The sequence below is a fragment of the Arvicola amphibius genome, chromosome 4, assembly GCF_903992535.2.
Source record: "Arvicola amphibius chromosome 4, mArvAmp1.2, whole genome shotgun sequence".
NCBI lineage: Eukaryota > Metazoa > Chordata > Mammalia > Rodentia > Cricetidae > Arvicola > Arvicola amphibius.
Genome location: NC_052050.1, coordinates 51074779 through 51091729, shown reverse-complemented (window position 1 = coordinate 51091729; position 16951 = coordinate 51074779). Strand labels below are relative to the sequence as shown.

General features: G+C 54.1%; 2 protein-coding genes across 4 annotated transcripts; one reads left to right on the top strand and one right to left on the bottom strand.

The window, feature by feature from the left end:
* Nucleotides 1-245: 245 nt before the first annotated feature.
* LOC119812653 lies at nucleotides 246-4035 on the bottom strand. Its single transcript, XM_038327471.1, has 8 exons — nucleotides 3009-4035; nucleotides 2543-2647; nucleotides 2361-2432; nucleotides 2040-2112; nucleotides 1702-1972; nucleotides 1048-1206; nucleotides 913-960; nucleotides 246-304 (listed from the first exon to the last, which is right to left on the bottom strand). The coding sequence occupies exons 1-8, from the start codon at nucleotides 3479-3481 to the stop codon at nucleotides 246-248; spliced, it is 1260 nt and encodes a 419-aa protein (XP_038183399.1). The 5' UTR covers nucleotides 3482-4035.
* A 644-nt stretch (nucleotides 4036-4679) lies between these two features.
* Neurl4 (neuralized E3 ubiquitin protein ligase 4) lies at nucleotides 4680-16840 on the top strand. Of its 3 annotated transcripts, none has more exons than XM_038328169.2 (29): nucleotides 4680-4967; nucleotides 5753-6197; nucleotides 6393-6458; nucleotides 6609-6907; nucleotides 7244-7355; nucleotides 7440-7528; nucleotides 8015-8087; nucleotides 8198-8462; nucleotides 8698-8879; nucleotides 8969-9054; nucleotides 9176-9338; nucleotides 9431-9629; nucleotides 9707-9783; nucleotides 9867-9945; nucleotides 10301-10470; nucleotides 10560-10691; nucleotides 10986-11131; nucleotides 11207-11431; nucleotides 11523-11621; nucleotides 11713-11874; nucleotides 12040-12204; nucleotides 12762-12920; nucleotides 13215-13394; nucleotides 13514-13601; nucleotides 13715-13822; nucleotides 13934-14078; nucleotides 14229-14341; nucleotides 14416-14581; nucleotides 16145-16840. In XM_038328169.2, the coding sequence occupies exons 1-29, from the start codon at nucleotides 4680-4682 to the stop codon at nucleotides 16347-16349; spliced, it is 4686 nt and encodes a 1561-aa protein (XP_038184097.1). In that variant the 3' UTR covers nucleotides 16350-16840. The 3 variants fall into 3 exon arrangements, with proteins under 3 accessions (XP_038184097.1, XP_038184096.1, XP_038184095.1); XM_038328168.2 differs by having other exon boundaries at nucleotides 10301-10476; nucleotides 13937-14078; XM_038328167.2 differs by having other exon boundaries at nucleotides 10301-10476.
* The last annotated feature ends 111 nt before the right edge of the window (nucleotides 16841-16951 follow it).

The window sequence follows — 16951 nt, the reverse complement described above, 5'->3', positions numbered from 1 at the left end:
CAAATTTGTGATTTGCTGCCTTAGCCCCTAAGTGCTTGTTCCTAGGAGTCCAGTCCCTTGGGTTGTGCTCAGCTTCCTTCTCTTGGCTCTGCTTTCCTGATTTATTGTACATGGACACTCCCACACCCCCAACTCTCCCAATACTCGATACAGCGGGCCCAGTCTGGTTCCTGATGTTGTCTTTATTGTCTTCTGTTAGAGTGGGAAGGGCAGGGGAAGGCTGTCCTCACCCCATCCTCAGCCGGCTACATTTTCCATGGTCTAGGCTCTTTGTCCTGAGTCCACTGGAGCCACAAGCTTTCATCTAGAGAAACAGGAGGTTGGGCTTTCTTGCAGCTGGGGTAAGCTCTTGTTCATGTGAGCCTCAAATCTCTAGAACCTACCCACTTAATCCCAATGCCTCTCTGGTTAGTTCAAGTACCCCCTTGCCTCTACCCAGGCTCATGTCTGCACCCGTTCCAGCTTGGAGGGTTCTGGTTACTTCCATGTTCCTTTTCTGAGTTCCCTGGGCTTCGGTGTGTCAGCCCCCTAGCCCAAGAGTTGGATGCCACCTGAGACCCATTGCCTTTGGAGGACATGGTCCTAACTAGAGAGGGGTGGGGTAGCAGAGAGGAGTCAAGGAGGAGGCACGGCGTCACTGACTTATGGTAGGCTGGGGGGATTCTCAATCCCCCTGAGCATCCCTGGTATCTGTTCTCTGTGACATAGACATTAGACTCTGGGATGGTTAGGGCCTCTTTTAATGCCCAATGCTGATGCACTGGCCTGCTAGGATTGGGAGGCTGGGAGGTGGGAGCTTGCTAAGAGCCAGGCTTAGGGAGATGGTACCCTCACCAGGTTGCAATAGTGTCATGGATATGTCCAGAGAGCCCTAAATGATTTTATCATACCCTATGGGGCTTCCAATAGGACCTGAAGTGTCTTTGGGATTCTCAGTAACCCATATCAGGCCTGAAGAACCTGGAAGTAACGTGAGATGAGGGCTGGGGCACCTAGCAAGCTGCTTGTTCTGCCCGTCCACCCCTGGCTGTCCTCCCCAGCTCTCACTGTCCTGTTCTTCATCTTCTATATCCTCTCCGAGCTCTGGGCGGGAACAGGACCTCAGGTATCTTCCTTTACTGTAATACTCCTTGCGCTGTAGATTAGTCTGCTCCCCCACGGTAGAGTCTGAAGCTGAGGGGAACTGGTTTCTGGAAGTGGCAGAATCTGAAAAATCACCCAGTCTGAGTCTGTGGCCACCTGCTATGCCTACGAATCCTAAGTGGCACAGTGGGCCACTACCAGTCGGGAAATGTTCAGGTACCCAGTTCTCATCTGCCGTCCCGCCCCCAGTTTAGAAAACCTTCAGTGAGTCTGCCTCCCCCAGTGGTTCACTCAAACTGTCTGTTCCCCAGCCTGTCACCTCTGGAGGCCACCCCGAGTGGATACTCAGCTCCAGCTGTCCCTTTTCTTCCCTGGAGTAACCTCCAACCATTGCCTCTCTACCAGACAGCAGGACTGTACACCAGTGCTCTGGAGAGCAGAATAGAACGGAAAAGTGAGGAGCAGAGCCAGAGAGCAGATATGAAAAAAGCAAAGTTCAGGGAGATCTGGACTCTGGAAGAGCCTCTCCTCTACGGTCGTCTTTTCAGTCCCGAGGTCCCTGTCACTAACCAATTTTTTGTCTACAGTCTCTTCAGTCCTGAGGTCTCTGCCACTAACCTTTGGTGCCTAGGGCACGGCTGTCAGTCACCAGGACAGTCTCATTTTTGACTCCTGTGGCCAGTTTTCCTGCCCAGCCTTTGTCCACAGGCCTGGACTTCAGGTCCATCATCACACTTTGATTACTGCTGCTGATACTGGCACTAGCCCCACTGCTCTCGTCCTCATTGGCTGAGGGCAGGTTTCTTGGGGCCTTCAGGAATTTGCCTTCACTGTAGTGTATCTTTCGGTGCTTGTCAAAATCACTGGAGTCTGTGGGCCAGTGTGGAGGCTTGGCTCTCCCTCCAGGCTTTCCCTGAAGGGTCACACGCCTCCCCATCCATCAAGGCCCGCCCCACCCACATCTCACGTACAAGTCTTGGCAAAGCTATCTGCAGTCCTTGAGCTTTTGTTGTCTCCATACTGGAGGACCTTGGGGAGGAAATTGTCCATTGTGGCAAACCTGAAGGGGAGGGAGACTAGTTGGGGGTACAGAAGGGAGAAAACAACTGTGGGGGCAGGTGGTGGGTGGGGACCAAGCTGGAGATCCCCCAGATCGGTTTTGGTTATGCCCAAGGGGGCGTGTAGTGTGTACCATTTTAGGGGCCAAAGAACAAAGCTAACTGAGACTGGGTTCAGAGGTATGGGGCAGAGGGCACAGCTCTGCAGTAGACTCTCACCTCTCTGCCAGTGCTTCAGGGGTCACCTTCAGAGAAGACCCGGCAGACAGGTCCTCGTCATTGTCCTGCAGCCTGAAGAGGGGAAGCAGGGCTAGTACCTGAAGCTTCTCGGCCTCTTCCTCCTGTTCTCTTGCTAGAATACAGGAGTTCCAGCTGAAAACCTAGGGCTGAGGGCTTAGCACCTGTGGTAGGGGGTGCTGGGTTCATCCACCTTCATAAAGCCATAGTCTTTGTCAGCAGGGTGGTAGGTAGCCAAGATGTTCATCTCATCCCAGCGCTGAGATTTCCTAAGGTGTGGGGAGGACACAGCAAAGGAGGATGCTCTTCTGGGGACCCTCACCCAACAGAGGGGTCTCTTCATCCTTCCAGGCATGCACAGAACTCTTCTGATATTCCCTTGTAGAGGCTAGGATTGGAGCCAGACGCCCAGTGGTAATTACAGTGCGTTGCGGCCAGGATTTCTGTGACCCTTGCCGCCTCCCACAAGTTTTGGCACCTCAGATTTCCTACCCAATAGCTCTCACCTACTGTCCCCTACCCCCTTTTCAGGACTCCGCCCCTTTTTTCTTGGCTTCCGCCCTAGGTGTCCTGAACTCTTCCCTCCCATCTCAGGTTTGCTGGCTCCTGGCTAACCGCTGAGCAGCTTACTTCTCCGTACTGGAGGTTTTCTTCATCATGAAGGAACTGCTGTTTTTTAGGATGCTCCGGGGACGCTCCTCACAGCTTTGAGAGTTCAAGAGAGCTGACCCGGAGTGTGGATTATTCTCCGAGCGGTACACCTTAGGCTCCCCCGGCCCAGGGATGGACGCCCTAGTTGCACCGGTTTCAGTGCCAGGGGATTTGCTGGACCCAAGACTATAACCTGCAACCTCCCCGAGATGCAGACTGGGTCCGGAACTGAGGGTCACTACCCCTTCATTGGGCTGGATTGAACCGGGACTACGAATTACAGTGCCCCCGGAATGCAAGAGGGGGCCAGAACCAGGAAACAAGGCTACTCCGGAGGGCATTCCGGTGTCTGTTTGTATACCTCGGCCACCTCCAGGTACTGCCCTAGGAACCTCCCGAGGGGATTCCGCAGTGAGGCCGCTAACCGACGCGAGAGACTCGGGCTTCTCCATGGCTCAACTTGGTAGCCACTTCAATTACTCGGCCCAGCCTCCCGGCTCCACATAGCTCCGCCTCTTGTCCCTGCCCCCACCGCGATGGGCGGGGGGCGCTGGGGCTCAGGGTCGGACTGGACCTCCTCGGCCTCTGCTCCCTGGCGCTGGAGCAGGTAAAAACAAGACTATATAGAGACTACAGCCTGGGAGCCTCTTCGCACGCCCTTCTCTAATTGTCACACCCAAAGACTTTCTTTGTCTCTGTAATTTGCTCCCGCCCTTCTCCATCATAGCCCTTCTCCGAATCAACCAATCACAGTCAAGAGACCTGGCCAGGGCCGAGAAGCCCCTTATGACATCATAGCGCCCCAGCCTAAGCGAGGTCCTCTTAGTAGGGTTGCGGTTCTGTTAATAGGTCTCAGGTAATCTCTTGGAGTTATCAGCTCAGTTGATTGATATTAGCTATCGGGGTAGCTCTAGGCTTTTTCTTAGTAATTTTTAAAAAATCTAAGTTTCGCTGAATCGTTGCTCAAGCTGGTCTTGAACGACCCGCGGGCTCCCCCCACAGTCAGCTCGCCGTGCCTCAAGGAGAGGTGTGATGCAAAGTGTGTGGGGCGGAGGCGGGGAAGGTTGCGACGAGAGGTGCGGGACGGGCGACGAGAGGTGCGATGCGTGGATGGATTGCGACATTTCCGGTCTTGGCATTATGGAGGACCGAGACTCGGATTTATAAAACTACCTTTTCTCTGTCCCGAAGATAACGTTTATATCACTTTCGAGCGTGCGGTGTGAAAGGAAGCCCCTATTCCTTGTGTTAAAGTAACTACTTTAAACACGTCTCTCCCCGACAAGGGCTGGGCCCTGGGCGCCGCGACGTCGCAAAGTGTATTCGGGCGCTAGCACGCCTCCGTCGCAAATACGCCCGCGGCGGGCGTTTCTCCCATTCGCTGTCGCAAAAGCCAACCAAATCCTCCGGTCTCTCCGAGCCGCTCTCGCTCTCATCCCGCCGTGCCGTAAAGCAAGTCCCCCGACCCCGTCGTCCTTCCGTTCCCCTCGTGACAGACCTTGTTCCTTAGCGCTGGATGCTTCGGTGCGGGCAGTGCCGTAAAGCACAGCCGGCCCCAGCCCCCGGCCGTATTCCCCCAGGGCGTCTGTCCGCCGCGGTTGCCACGGTGCCGCCAAGCGCGGCTGTCGCGCGGCCGCGGTTTCAGCGGCGATGGCGGCGGGGTCGGGTGGGAGTGGGGGCTCTGGGGCAGGCCCCGGACCGGGGCCGGGGCCAGGCGGGGGTGGGGGCCCTGGCAGCAGCGGACCAGGACTCGGGTCCAGCGGGGGTCTCGGCAGTGGCGGGGAGCTGCACCCGCGCACCGGGCGCTTGGTAAGCCTGTCGGCCTGTGGGCGCACAGCTCGGCGGCAGCAGCCGGGCCAAGAGTTTAACCACGGGTTAGTGCTGAGCCGAGAACCCTTGCGCGATGGACGCGTCTTCACTGTCCGCATCGACCGCAAGGTGCGAAGCTGGGACCTCGGAATCGTGGTGGCAGGGGGGTGGGGGTGGGAGCAGACGAGAAGGAGAAGAGGTAGAACTGACGGAAAGTCTGTATGTCCAACCGAGTCTGCAGGTACTGACAGCGAACCGGCAGTCTGCAGTGCACCAGAGAACAGGAAGGAAAAGAGCATGAAGCAGACATTCATTCTGGAGAAAGAGTTTCCTCAGGGCCCAGTTACTAGAATGGCTAGTGACAGATGTAGCGCAATCTCTTGGGTCTTGGGGATGGAAGATAGACATGTGCCTGAGATGTGATGGAGAGAATAGAGAAATAGTAAAAAGCACAAACCGTTGAAGGACAGAAGCCCAATGCCAGGAAGATAGATGAGGACACATGAGAAAGGGAGGTGTGTATGGCTTGCTTGGCCCAGAGAAAGCCTTTGGGAAGAGGATGAGTCCGGGTGGAGCGCTACCTTACCAAGGACTGGGGCTGGGAATGAGAGGGATTTAGGAGAGCAGAATATATGGATCCAGGAATCGCGTGGCTGCAGTGGTTGAGGAGCCACAGAGACTAGGGAAGTCAGAGGTTGAAACCAGGGTCTTTAACCAGCTTGCTCAGCGGGTAAAGGACTGCCGTGGTCAACACTGGACAGCTAGATACAGCACACAATTGCTAAGGGAGAGCAGGGTCCAAAGAGTTGTGACTATGTCTGTTGTCTCAGAGGTCAGGGCGAGAGGGGTGTTCTCGTGCGGAACGCAGTTTCTGGTGGTGGGATTCCATACTGAAACTCTGCTCCCCCCCTCAGGTCAACTCCTGGAGTGGCTCCATTGAAATTGGAGTGACAGCCCTGGATCCCAGTGTGCTGGACTTCCCGAGCAGTGCCACTGGACTGAAGGGGGGCTCCTGGGTAGTATCAGGCTGCTCGGTGCTACGGGATGGGCGCTCTGTGTTGGAGGAGTATGGCCAGGACCTGGACCAACTCGTCGAAGGGGACCGTGTGGGTGTGGAACGCACAGCCACCGGGGAGCTCCGGCTCTGGGTGAATGGGCGGGATTGTGGTGTGGCTGCCACTGGCCTACCTGCTCGTGTCTGGGCTGTCGTGGACCTTTATGGCAAGTGCACCCAGATCACTGTGCTGCCCCCAGAGCCAGGCTTCAGCCCTCCTACTCCTGTCCCTACACCTCCCCTGGAGCCCTTAGCCCCTCCAGAAGACTCTGCCTTGTCGGAACAGGGGACCTCTGTGGATGAAGGTGAGAACACAGCTTGGGGAAGCATGAGGTGTGACTGAAGAAATGGGGCAGAAATAGTCATAAGTCAGCTGGAGGAGGGGCGGGGCCAGAGGCTGTCGTTCGGGAACATAGGGGTTAGAAGAGATGGTCTCCTGACGGTGGGCCCTGAAGCAAAGGCTGAACCCTTATTCCCCTCCCGTCCCACCTGGTCCCTAGCCTTCATGGTGTCCCCAGCGCAGGCCCGGCCGGAGACGTTTCCTAACAGCCTTGATTCGCATAATGGTGAGGGCTTCGGGGAAGCCCTGGGAAGGGGAGTGGGTAGTGAGGTGGATAAGGGTGGGACTTGAAGAGATGGGTGGGGAGAAGATGATCCCAAGCTAACTAGAGGATAGAGCCTCACCTTGGCTTCCTTTCTCCATCTTGCTGCTGTAGACTTTGCCAGCATGGAGCTCTCTGAGGTGGTGAGCAATGCCATTCTTTCTGCCTACAATGGAGGCCTCCTTAACGTGAACCTGGGCTCCCCACCAGCAGGGGATGGATTAGCATCCAGCGGGCCTGCCACTTCTCCTGTCCTCACTTCCAACGATGCCCTGCTCTTTCACGAGAAGTGTGGAACCCTCATCAAACTAAGCAACAATAATAAGACGGCTGAGCGCCGGAGGCCCCTGGATGAATTCAACAATGGGGTTGTCATGACCAACCGCCCCCTTCGGGATAACGAGATGTTTGAGGTCTGTGAAATCCTGAAGTCTGGCCGAGCTTCCTGACAAAGATTGGCAGCTAAACCGGGCAGTGGTGCACGCCTTTAATCCCAGCACTCCCAGCACTCGAGAGGCAGAAGCAGGCGGATCTCTGAGTTCGAGGCCAGCCTGGTCTACAAGAGCTAGTTCCAGGAACTACAGGGAAACCCTGTCTCGAAAAAAAAAAAAAAAAAAAAAAGATTGGCAGCTAAATGTCAGATTTATCCTTGGTGTCAGGATGGCTGTAACTGATGAGGAACCAAGGGTTCAAGAGTCTATCTTCTGTTCTTATATTTTCTGTTCCTGTTTGCTCTCATTCAACCCCAGATCCGTATTGACAAGCTTGTAGACAAGTGGTCAGGCTCCATCGAGATTGGTGTTACTACCCATAATCCCAACAGCCTGGAGTACCCAGCCACCATGACCAACCTCCAGTCAGGTACCAGCTGTGGGGAGGGACACGGGTTGTGGGCTGATGAGGGCAAGACCACCAGTTCCTTAACTGGGTGTCCATTTTTACCAGGTACCATCATGATGAGTGGCTGTGGGATCCTGACCAATGGCAAGGGTACTCGCCGGGAGTACTGTGAATTCAGTCTGGACGAACTGCAGGTGAATGCAGAGCACAGTAGTTTGGGCCAGGCCAGGGAAGCCAGGGCACCAGGCAGTGTTAGCCTCTTTCTCTCTGTGTGAGGCTTCTGAGAAGGCAGGGATGTCTAACGGGATCTAAATATGATTATCAGTAGCACTTTTGTTCCCATTAGTGCTGGGAATAGGACTCTGGAACTTGGACATGTTAGGCAAGTGCCCTACCACTGGGTTGTACCTCTAGCCCCTGTAGCTCTTAAATGACTGAGATTGTAGAGCGTCGGGGGAGATTGTTTTTAATGTGGTTTGACTCAGTATCTGCTTTACATTGGGCCTTTGGGAAATGTGTCTGGAAAGCAGGAACCCAGGCCCTGCCCGAGAGTGGTCTTATGTGGATTTCTTCAGTAGGTGTTCTCTTGTGGAGTGGGGTGGTAGAAAGTGTCCAGAACTTCTGGAGCCTGAGCCTGAGTGTAGCTGGATTCCAGACTAGGGTCTTTCTTCTTTGGCTAGGAGGGTGACCATATTGGCCTCACAAGGAAGTCCAACTCTGCCCTGCACTTCTTCATTAATGGCATTGATCAGGGTAAGGTGAAATACAAGAGAGACTACTGGCCAGGCCGTCAGTGGGTCTGCCTTACCCTTCTCTGTGACGCTCGCTCTTCTCACACTTGACTCTTTGACTCTCTCCTCCAGGCGTAGCTACCCCATTGACACCACCAGTGGTGTATGGTGTGGTGGACTTGTATGGGATGGCTGTGAAAGTGACCATCGTCCATAATAATAACCACAGTGACCGGCTCCGCCGGAACAATGCCATCCTGAGGGCTCTGTCCCCGGAGGGTGCTCTCCGCCGTGCTGCTCCTGCTGCCCAGGCAGAACCTGAACGCCTGCTCTTTCATCCAAACTGTGGACAGAAGGCAGCCATCACCCATGAGGGACGCACTGCCCTGAGACCCCAGTATGACCTGTGGGTGGGGTGAGACCTGCCAAGGGGGCCCAAATAGGGTGTGGGAGCAGTGTGGTGGGGTCATGGGACGCAGAGTGTGTCTGGTGTGGGAGTTCCTGGACAGAAAGATGGAGACCTCCAGGTGCAGGAGGTCTGGTTGGTGTCCTGGGACAGTGGGTGCTGGACAGATACTGCTGGCTTGAGCGAGTGTGTCTGTCTTCTGAGTCCCGACTTGCTGTGCCTTCAGTGCCACTGATGACTTCAATCATGGTGTGGTGCTGAGCAGCAGAGCCCTCCGGGACGGAGAGGTGTTCCAGGTGCGCATCGACAAGATGGTGGACAAATGGGCTGGCTCCATTGAAATTGGTGTCACTACCCACAACCCTGCCTACCTCCAGTTGCCCTCTACTATGACCAATTTACGCTCTGGTGAGATCCTAAGCAGGGCAGGACTGCTTTAGAGTCCAGGGAAGAAGCTTATGCAGGGTTCTTCATCTTCTGCCACTCTGTCCCTGCAGGGACCTGGATGATGACGGGGAATGGGGTGATGCATAATGGGACAACCATCCTAGATGAATACGGACACAACCTGGACCGCCTCAAGGTGAGAGAACAGGGCGTACTGACGGCTCTAATGTTGGGGGTGTCAGAGATAGGGTGGATGCAGGACCTTCTCAAGCAGGAACTCTGCCTGACTCCTCACTCCAGCCCCCACTTCTTCCAAGGCAGGGGACACAGTGGGCGTGGTACGGCGGGAGGATGGAACCCTCCACTTCTTTGTCAATGGAATGACTCAGGGCCCTGCTGCCTGGAATGTGCCCCCGGGTGTCTATGCTGTCGTCGATCTCTATGGCCAGGCTGCTCAGGCCACTATTGTGGATGACGTGGGTGAGGGCCCGACGGCTGGGGTGAAGGATTAGGGTGGCCTTGGGAATCATTACAAACACTTATAGAAACTTAATGGGTGATGTCTATTGCAGAGGTGCCTCCAGTCTCTGAGCCACTCCCTGAAGGGAACAACCAGATGTCTCCAAGCTCCCCATCCTCGGCAGCTGGGGGCTCTGACCTACGCTTCCACCAGCTGCATGGAAGTAATGCTGTCATCACTAATGGGGGTCGAACTGCTCTCCGTCATAACTGCCGGAGCGAGTTCAATGATGCCATTGTCATTTCCAACCGGTCAGTCTCTAGACTTTGATGTCTCCACAGTCCCACTGCCCATTTATGGCCTTAATGACCCCCACTCTCCCCGACAGAGCCCTGCGGGATGGAGAACTGTTTGAAATTGTCATTCAGAAGATGGTAGACCGCTGGTCAGGCTCCATTGAAGCTGGTGAGGGACCATCTGTGAGGGGGTGGAGGGTAGTGGGTGCCTGTGTCCTGGGTGTCATTTCTTAACCTTCTGCTTCCTCTCAGGGGTGACTGCCATCCGGCCTGAAGACCTGGAGTTTCCCAACACCATGACAGACATTGACTATGATACATGGATGCTGAGGTTGGGCTGTCTGCCCTTGAATCTGGCTTGGCAGGGATAGGTAGAGCTAGGTGGTACCAGAAAACTAAGCATGATTTGGATCTGTGGAACTTTGGCCATAGGCACTGGCACACTGGGGATCTAATAGCCCTCCTGCTCAGTTCTGGGAATTTTCACCCACGTAGCCTACAGAGCAGTTCCTGCTTTTCCCTAGGGGACTCCAGGGACAAAGAAGACAGGACTGGGCCTCAGACCAAGATCAGGTCTCTGTATATGATATCCAAAGCAGTGTGCATGGTCCTGACAGGCAGAGACTAAGTATGGGCCAATATAGTGGTGAGGTGGGAGGCTAACTCACCTTCTTCTGTCCTCGCAGTGGTACAGCTATCATGCAGGACGGTAATACAATGCGCAACAACTATGGCTGTGATCTGGATGCCCTGGGCACAGGTGCACGCATTGGCATGATGCGAACTGCCAAGGGTGATCTGCACTACTTCATTAACGGACAGGACCAAGGCGCCGCCTGCTCAGGCTTGCCTCCGGGTAAAGGTGACTACTCTGTGCTTCGCCTGCCACCCCTTGCTCAGCTTGCTCAGGACCTCAGACTTCTGATGCCTTTCTTTCCTGCACAGAGGTGTATGCAGTGGTGGATCTCTATGGCCAGTGTGTCCAGGTGTCTATCACCAATGCTACCGGCCCCATGGACAATAGTCTGGCGACCAGCAACACTGCCACCGAGAAGTCCTTCCCTCTGCATTCCCCAGGTACCCGTTTGTAGCCCAAGAATCCTGTTTAAGGAAGGGGAAGGCCCTGTGGCAAGCAGTCTGTGTGTTTGGGGGGGGTGGTATTAAACTGAGACACGGAGTCATATGATTTCCCTGACTCACAGAGACCAAGATACCATGCACTGGACATTTTGTGTCTCACTGTGGTGAAAGGTGTCCAGAGGTCTTGATGTGGCAGATGGGCCTTTGCTTTTCATGTGAAAGCTTTACCCCGCATCCCATCTGAAGGTAATTTCCCTAACCCTAACCCTTTATCCAAACATCTACCCACAGTGGCAGGTGTAGCTCACCGATTCCATAACACATGTGGCAAGAACGTCACTCTGGAGGAGGATGGCATACGGGCAGTACGTGTGGCTGGCTATGCTCACGGCCTCGTTTTCAGCACCAAGGAGCTCAAGGCTGAAGAAGTCTTTGAGGTGGGCTTGTGGAGAAGAAGTGGGTTTACCAGGCCATCAAACAGGACCAGCTAATGGGCTCGTTCTTTCTCACAGGTAAAAGTGGAAGAGCTAGATGAGAAGTGGGCAGGATCCCTCCGGCTGGGGCTGACCACGCTAGCCCCCGAGGAGATGGGACCTGGAGCAGGCAGTGGGCCGGGGCTGCCTCCCTCCTTGCCAGAACTCCGGACAAAGAGCACCTGGATGGTGTCCAGCTGTGAAGTGAGGCGAGATGGGCATCTCCAAAGGATGAACTATGGCCGCAACCTCGAGAGGCTGGGGGTGAAACACCTGGCACTAAGGCAGGTGGGGGTTGGGAGTAGGAGTAGAAGAAAGTTGGCTGAGCAGCTGTCTTTGTCCCACCTGGATCTAGGTGGGGAGCCGTGTGGGCATTCGTCGGGGTGCAGATGACACAATGCACATCTTGGTAGATGGGGAAGACATGGGGCCTGCAGCCACCGGCATTGCCAAGGTAAGTCTAAGAGCTTGTTTGGTTTTGGGGAGTGGGTTGTTGGTTGAAGGTCTTGTGCTGGCTTCTGACTTCCTCGGTCTTGCATTCCCAGAATGTGTGGGCTGTGTTGGATCTATACGGGCCAGTACGCAGTGTGTCCATTGTCAGCTCCACAAGGCTGGAGGAACCAGAAGGCACCCAGCCACCTTCTCCAAGCTCAGACACCGGCAGTGAGGGCGAGGAAGATGATGAGGGCGAGGAGCGCGGGCTGAGAGTAAGAGGCTGCCGTGGTACCTGCTGGGTTGGTGGGCCACTAGTTACCAGAGTAGAGCTTCTCCGCTGGTCCAGCAGACTCAGGCTTGAGCTCTGTGCACTCCAGTGAGCTGGGTGAAAACTGTAATTGGTATCTTGTGCAGCTCAGTCTCTTGCTCCATACCAGGGCCAGAATCAAGTGGGTATTATGCCCGCAGCCCTTGAATTCCTGGAGAACCATGGGAAGAATATCCTCTTATCCAATGGGAACCGTACAGCCACACGAGTGGCCAGCTACAATCAGGGCATCGTTGTCATCAACCAGCCCCTGGTACCCCACCTGCTTGTTCAGGTATGTCTTTCTTCTTACCTAGCTCCTGTTACTTCAGGGTGAGGGGCCCTTTTTTGTTTTATTTTTGTCCTGCTTTTGTTTTCTTAGACAAGGTTTCTTTGTGTAGCCCTGGCTGTCCTGGAAGACCAGGCTGTAGACCAGCTGGCCTCAAACACACAGAGATCTGCCTACTGTTGCCTCCCAAGTGCTAGGATTAAAGGTGTGCACCACCACTGCCCAGCGTTAAGGGCCCTTTCTGCTGCAAACTAAAAGAGAGGTAGAAAGTGAGCCAGTTGAAAGAATTGTCTCGGAACAGACCAGGGTTCAAAGAGAAAGGATGTTGGGGGTGCAGCTCATTGTAGAACATTTATTTAACATGTGTAAGGACCTGGATTCAATTTTCAGCAGCAGGATAAACAGGGAAGGAGACATCTGAGTTGGTAGTTTCTGTTCTCTAGAAACATCAGAAAGGGCGCTATGGCAGACAACCATACTCTGGTCTGGGTGCTAAGACTGATTTAGCTAGGCAGGTGGCTTCTGTCCTGGAAGCTGTGAGTATATAGTTCCTTCTCATTCAGGTGCGGATCGACTTCCTGAACCGACAGTGGACATCTTCTCTTGTTCTGGGAGTCATCACCTGCCCACCTGAGAGGCTTAACTTCCCTGCCTCTGCTTGTGCACTTAAACGGGCAGCCTGGCTCCTGCGGGGCCGTGGAGTCTTCCACAATGGTCTGAAGGTGAGGAGGGAGCCAGGAAGACTGGAACGACCAAGCCTCTGAATGGAGACATGCATGTCATTACCTAGACAATCTTTGGCATATTTATTGCTTTCTCCTGTGCCCCAGCCATTGAGAATGTTAAAGTTGGAAGTGAAAAGGGGACTCTAGGTAAATGAAATGGGAGTAGAGCCTAGGCTGTGAGCATGGATCCAGGCAAAGGTCAGGGACTGGCAGTTAGAAACACTGAAACCGTAGGGTGGCTGCTGATAATGGTGGGCCCGATGTCTGAAGACAGTAGTCCTTTCCTCTTAGATCTGTGAGAAGTTCGGGCCAAATCTTGATACGTGCCCTGAAGGCACCATCCTGGGGCTGCGGCTAGACTGCTCTGGAGGGCTCCATCTCCACATCAATGGGGTGGACCAGGGGGTAGCTGTGCCGGATGTGCCCCAGCCATGCCATGCACTTGTGGACCTCTATGGACAGTGTGAGCAGGTTAGTGGCCACAGAAATGGGGTAAGGGAAGTCCTGAGATACTGGATACTGGGAAGCTTCTGGCCCACAAAGGGGATCTGGGGACCTGTCAAGCTGTGGCTGACTACTCTCTTCCACAGGTGACAATTGTGAGCCCTGACCCAGGGGCGGCCAGTGGGAAGATTGCTGGAACCCAGGGAGACATGGAAAAGGCTGATATGGTAGACGGTGCGTTAGCTCAGAGGGATGATTATGCTGCCCCTGCTTGTCTGCCCATCCATGTCCTATCCAGTACTTCTGCAGCCCAGCTCCTGTGACTTTTCTCTCCCCTGCTATTCCAGGCATAAAGGAAAGTGTGTGCTGGGGTCCACCACCTGCTGCTAGCCCTTTAAAGAGCTGCGAGTACCATGCCCTTTGCTCCCGCTTCCAGGAACTGCTGTTGCTTCCAGGTGAGTCCTAATCCTCAGAGCCTCGTTCCCATGGCTGGACAGCAGCTGGAGAGCAGAGGTGTGGTTGAGGCCAGGACAGGAGCACCAAGCCTGTTGTTCATTGTCCCACAGAAGATTATTTCATGCCTCCACCAAAGCGTAGCTTATGCTACTGTGAATCTTGCCGGAAGCTGCGAGGAGATGAGGCTCACAGGCGCCGAGGAGAGCCTCCCCGGGAATATGCCCTGCCTTTTGGATGGTGCAGGTTCAATCTTAGGTACGTATGAGTCACAGGCATGGATTTTTCCCTTTGCTCTTTTCCCTGAGAAAGAAGAATCCCAGGAAGGAAAAGGTGATAGGATTTCTTGTGGGGACGACCCTGAGGAGCCACTGACCTTTGGCGTGTCTGTCTTACCTGTCCTTTCAGGTTGAATCCCCATCTAGAAGCTGGGACACTAACAAAGAAGTGGCACATGGCATATCATGGAAGCAGTGTAGCAGTTGTACGGAGGGTGCTGGACCGAGGGGAGTTGGGAGCAGGTATCATGGAGTGGGCTGGGCCTAGGGATCCTAGGAGGAATCACGGGGCTGCCCTCACCCAACTCTCTCCACAGGTACTACCTCCATCCTGAGCTGCCGACCCTTGAAGGGAGAGCCTGGGGTAGGCTTTGAGGAGCCTGGTGAGAACTGTGCACCTCCCCGGGAGGAGCAGCCTCCTCCAGTGCTGCTCTCGCCATCCCTTCAGTATGCCGGGGCAGAGACCCTGGCCTCCAAAGTGCAGTGAGTACTGAGAGGAGAGCTCTGAGGTCTCAGATTTAGAAGGGGCCCCGAGATTTTGGGTACTTAGGATTGTACACCCCTTTTCCCCACACTGGCTTGACAGTTGCTCCTTAACCAGATCCTTTTTTGTTTGTTTCATTTTTCAAGACAGGGTTTCACTTTGTAGACCAGGCTAGCCTCGAACTCAGACATTCCGTAACACTTTAGCTAGGGGAGCCTTCCCCTAGCACACCTGCCTCTGCCTTCTGAGTGCTGGGATTAAAGCCACCACCCAAATGGTTTGTTTTAAAGTTTTTTATGTTTATGGATGTTTTATCTGCATGTAAGTCTGTGTAGCGGGTGCGTGCAGTGCCTGCAGAGGCCAAGAGAAGGCATCAGGTCCTCTGGGACTGGAGTTACAGGCAGTTGTGAGCTGCCATGTGGGTGCTGGGAATCGAACCAGGGTTCTATAGGATAACCTGTGCTCTTAAACACTGAACCATTTCTCCAACAGCCTACCTCCCCACCACCACCCCGGTGTGTATTTTGTTTGTTTTGTTTTGAGACAGACAGGGTTTCTCTGTGTAGCCCTGGCTCTCCTGGAACTCAGTCTGATGACCATGTTGGCCTCGAACTCAGAGATCTGCTTGCCTCCTGAGTGCTGGGATTGTTTATTTTTGTTTGTTTTTTGGTTTTGTTTTGTTTTCCTAAGAAAGGATTTCTTCGTCTATCAGCTCTGGCTGTCCTGGAACCTGTTTTGTAGACCAGGCTGGCCTAGAACTCCCAGATATCCTCCTGCCTCTGCTTCCCAAGTGCTGGGATAAAAAGTGTACACTAGCCGGGCGGTGGTGGCGCACGCCTTTAATCCCAGCACTCGGGAGGCAGAGGCAGGCGGATCTCTTTGAGTTCGAGACCAGCCTGGTCTACAAGAGCTAGTTCCAGGACAGGCTCCAAAGCCACAGGAGAAACCCTGTCTCGAAAAACCAAAAAAAAAAAAAAAAAAGTGTACACTAACTACCACTGCCCAGTTTTTTTGTTTTGTTTTGTTTTGTTTGAAAACCAGGGGAAAAAAATAGCCCAACCTGGTCTCAAACTTGTGCTTGGTAGGTATCTGAGCTGGTCTTGGACACCTGCTCCTTCTGCCTCAACCTTCATCCTGAGTGCTGGGATTGGAAGAGTGCATCACTTATGCCTGGTTTTCCTAGACTATATATGTGTCATAGTCTTTGAGTGTCCTAGCACTGCATAAACTGTGTTAAAACACACACCTGGAGTCCTAACACTAGGAGGCAGACGCAAAGGATCAGGATTTTAAGGTTACCTCCACATTTATAGTGAGTTTGAGGCTAACCTGGGATAGAGACCCTGTTCTGTCCCAAAGTGTGGGTGAAGTAGATGAGAAGTGCACTTGGAGTGTCTAGAACAAACATGAAATAGAACCCCAGGGTAAACAAACCCATGAAGGGGGTCATGAAGGAGTTTGCTGAGCAGGACTTGGGAGGACAGTCAAGTTGGTGCTAAGCCATTCATTGGTCGGGGGAGCTTAGAAGCCATACCCACCTCCTGTTTCTGCTTGTTTAACAGATTCCGGGACCCAAAATCCCAGCGGACACACCAGGCTCAGGTGGCCTTTCAGGTGTGTGTGCGCCCTGGCTCCTACACTCCTGGCCCTCCTTCCGCTGCCCTCAGAGAACTTCCTGACCAGCACTTCAGCCCATCGGAACTTGAGTGGGTCACTAAGGAGAAAGGAGCCACACTCCTCTATGCCCTGCTGGTACGGGTGGAATAAGGGGTGAGATGCCACTACTACAAGCACAGCCGGGCCTCAAGCAAGCCCAGGACTCTTGAATGACGACTGCCTCCACCTCATTCCAGTGACTGACGGCATGTCCAGGTGCTTTCCTGGAAGGAGCACATAGACAGGCTTTGATTTAGGCCAGGTGTGAAGCACATCTCGACATTCAGGGCCCAGCACACTCCCTCCGCTGAGAGGGAGCTCGTAGGGAGCCCAGCTCCAGGTTCTGGGTCCCCCCTTCATGCACTGACTTGGGGAACATGACTCCCTATTACCCTCCCCCATATCACTTAATTTATTTCCGTTTTTGTTCTGGTTACTGTGAATCCCAAAGGAGTCTCTGTGCCCACACAAAGCTGCTTTTTCCGTGGCCACGGGGTGCCATGGAGAGGGAGTGGGGTTAGGAAGGGCAGCCCAAGGGAGCTGCGAGCCCTCTGTACAGTTGTTACTGATTTCTAAGGAGCCAATAAATATTGTCTTCAGAGCATCTGCCTCTGTCTCTGTCTTCCGCGGCCTCGTGAGGTGGAGAGTTCCAGGGGCTCTTGGAAAGAGGCTAGCTTTTCCCAGGCCTCTGTAAACCCACAAGGAATCTGGAC

Excerpts from the sequence above, each read along its gene's own strand:
- LOC119812653 (XM_038327471.1), bottom strand. The coding sequence starts at position 3,481 with ATGGAGAAGCCCGAGTCTCTCGCGTCGGTTAGCGGCCTCACTGCGGAA. Across the intron at positions 1,973-2,039 it reads GACTTGTACGTGAGATGTGG|CCTCCACACTGGCCCACAGA; the intron begins GTGGGGCGGGCC and ends GGGAGAGCCAAG. Across the intron at positions 305-912 it reads GAATCCCAAAGACACTTCAG|ATGAAAGCTTGTGGCTCCAG; the intron begins GTCCTATTGGAA and ends CTGTTTCTCTAG.
- Neurl4 (XM_038328167.2), top strand. The coding sequence starts at position 4,680 with ATGGCGGCGGGGTCGGGTGGGAGTGGGGGCTCTGGGGCAGGCCCCGGA. Across the intron at positions 7,356-7,439 it reads CATGACCAACCTCCAGTCAG|GTACCATCATGATGAGTGGC; the intron begins GTACCAGCTGTG and ends CATTTTTACCAG. Across the intron at positions 9,946-10,300 it reads TATGATACATGGATGCTGAG|TGGTACAGCTATCATGCAGG; the intron begins GTTGGGCTGTCT and ends CTGTCCTCGCAG.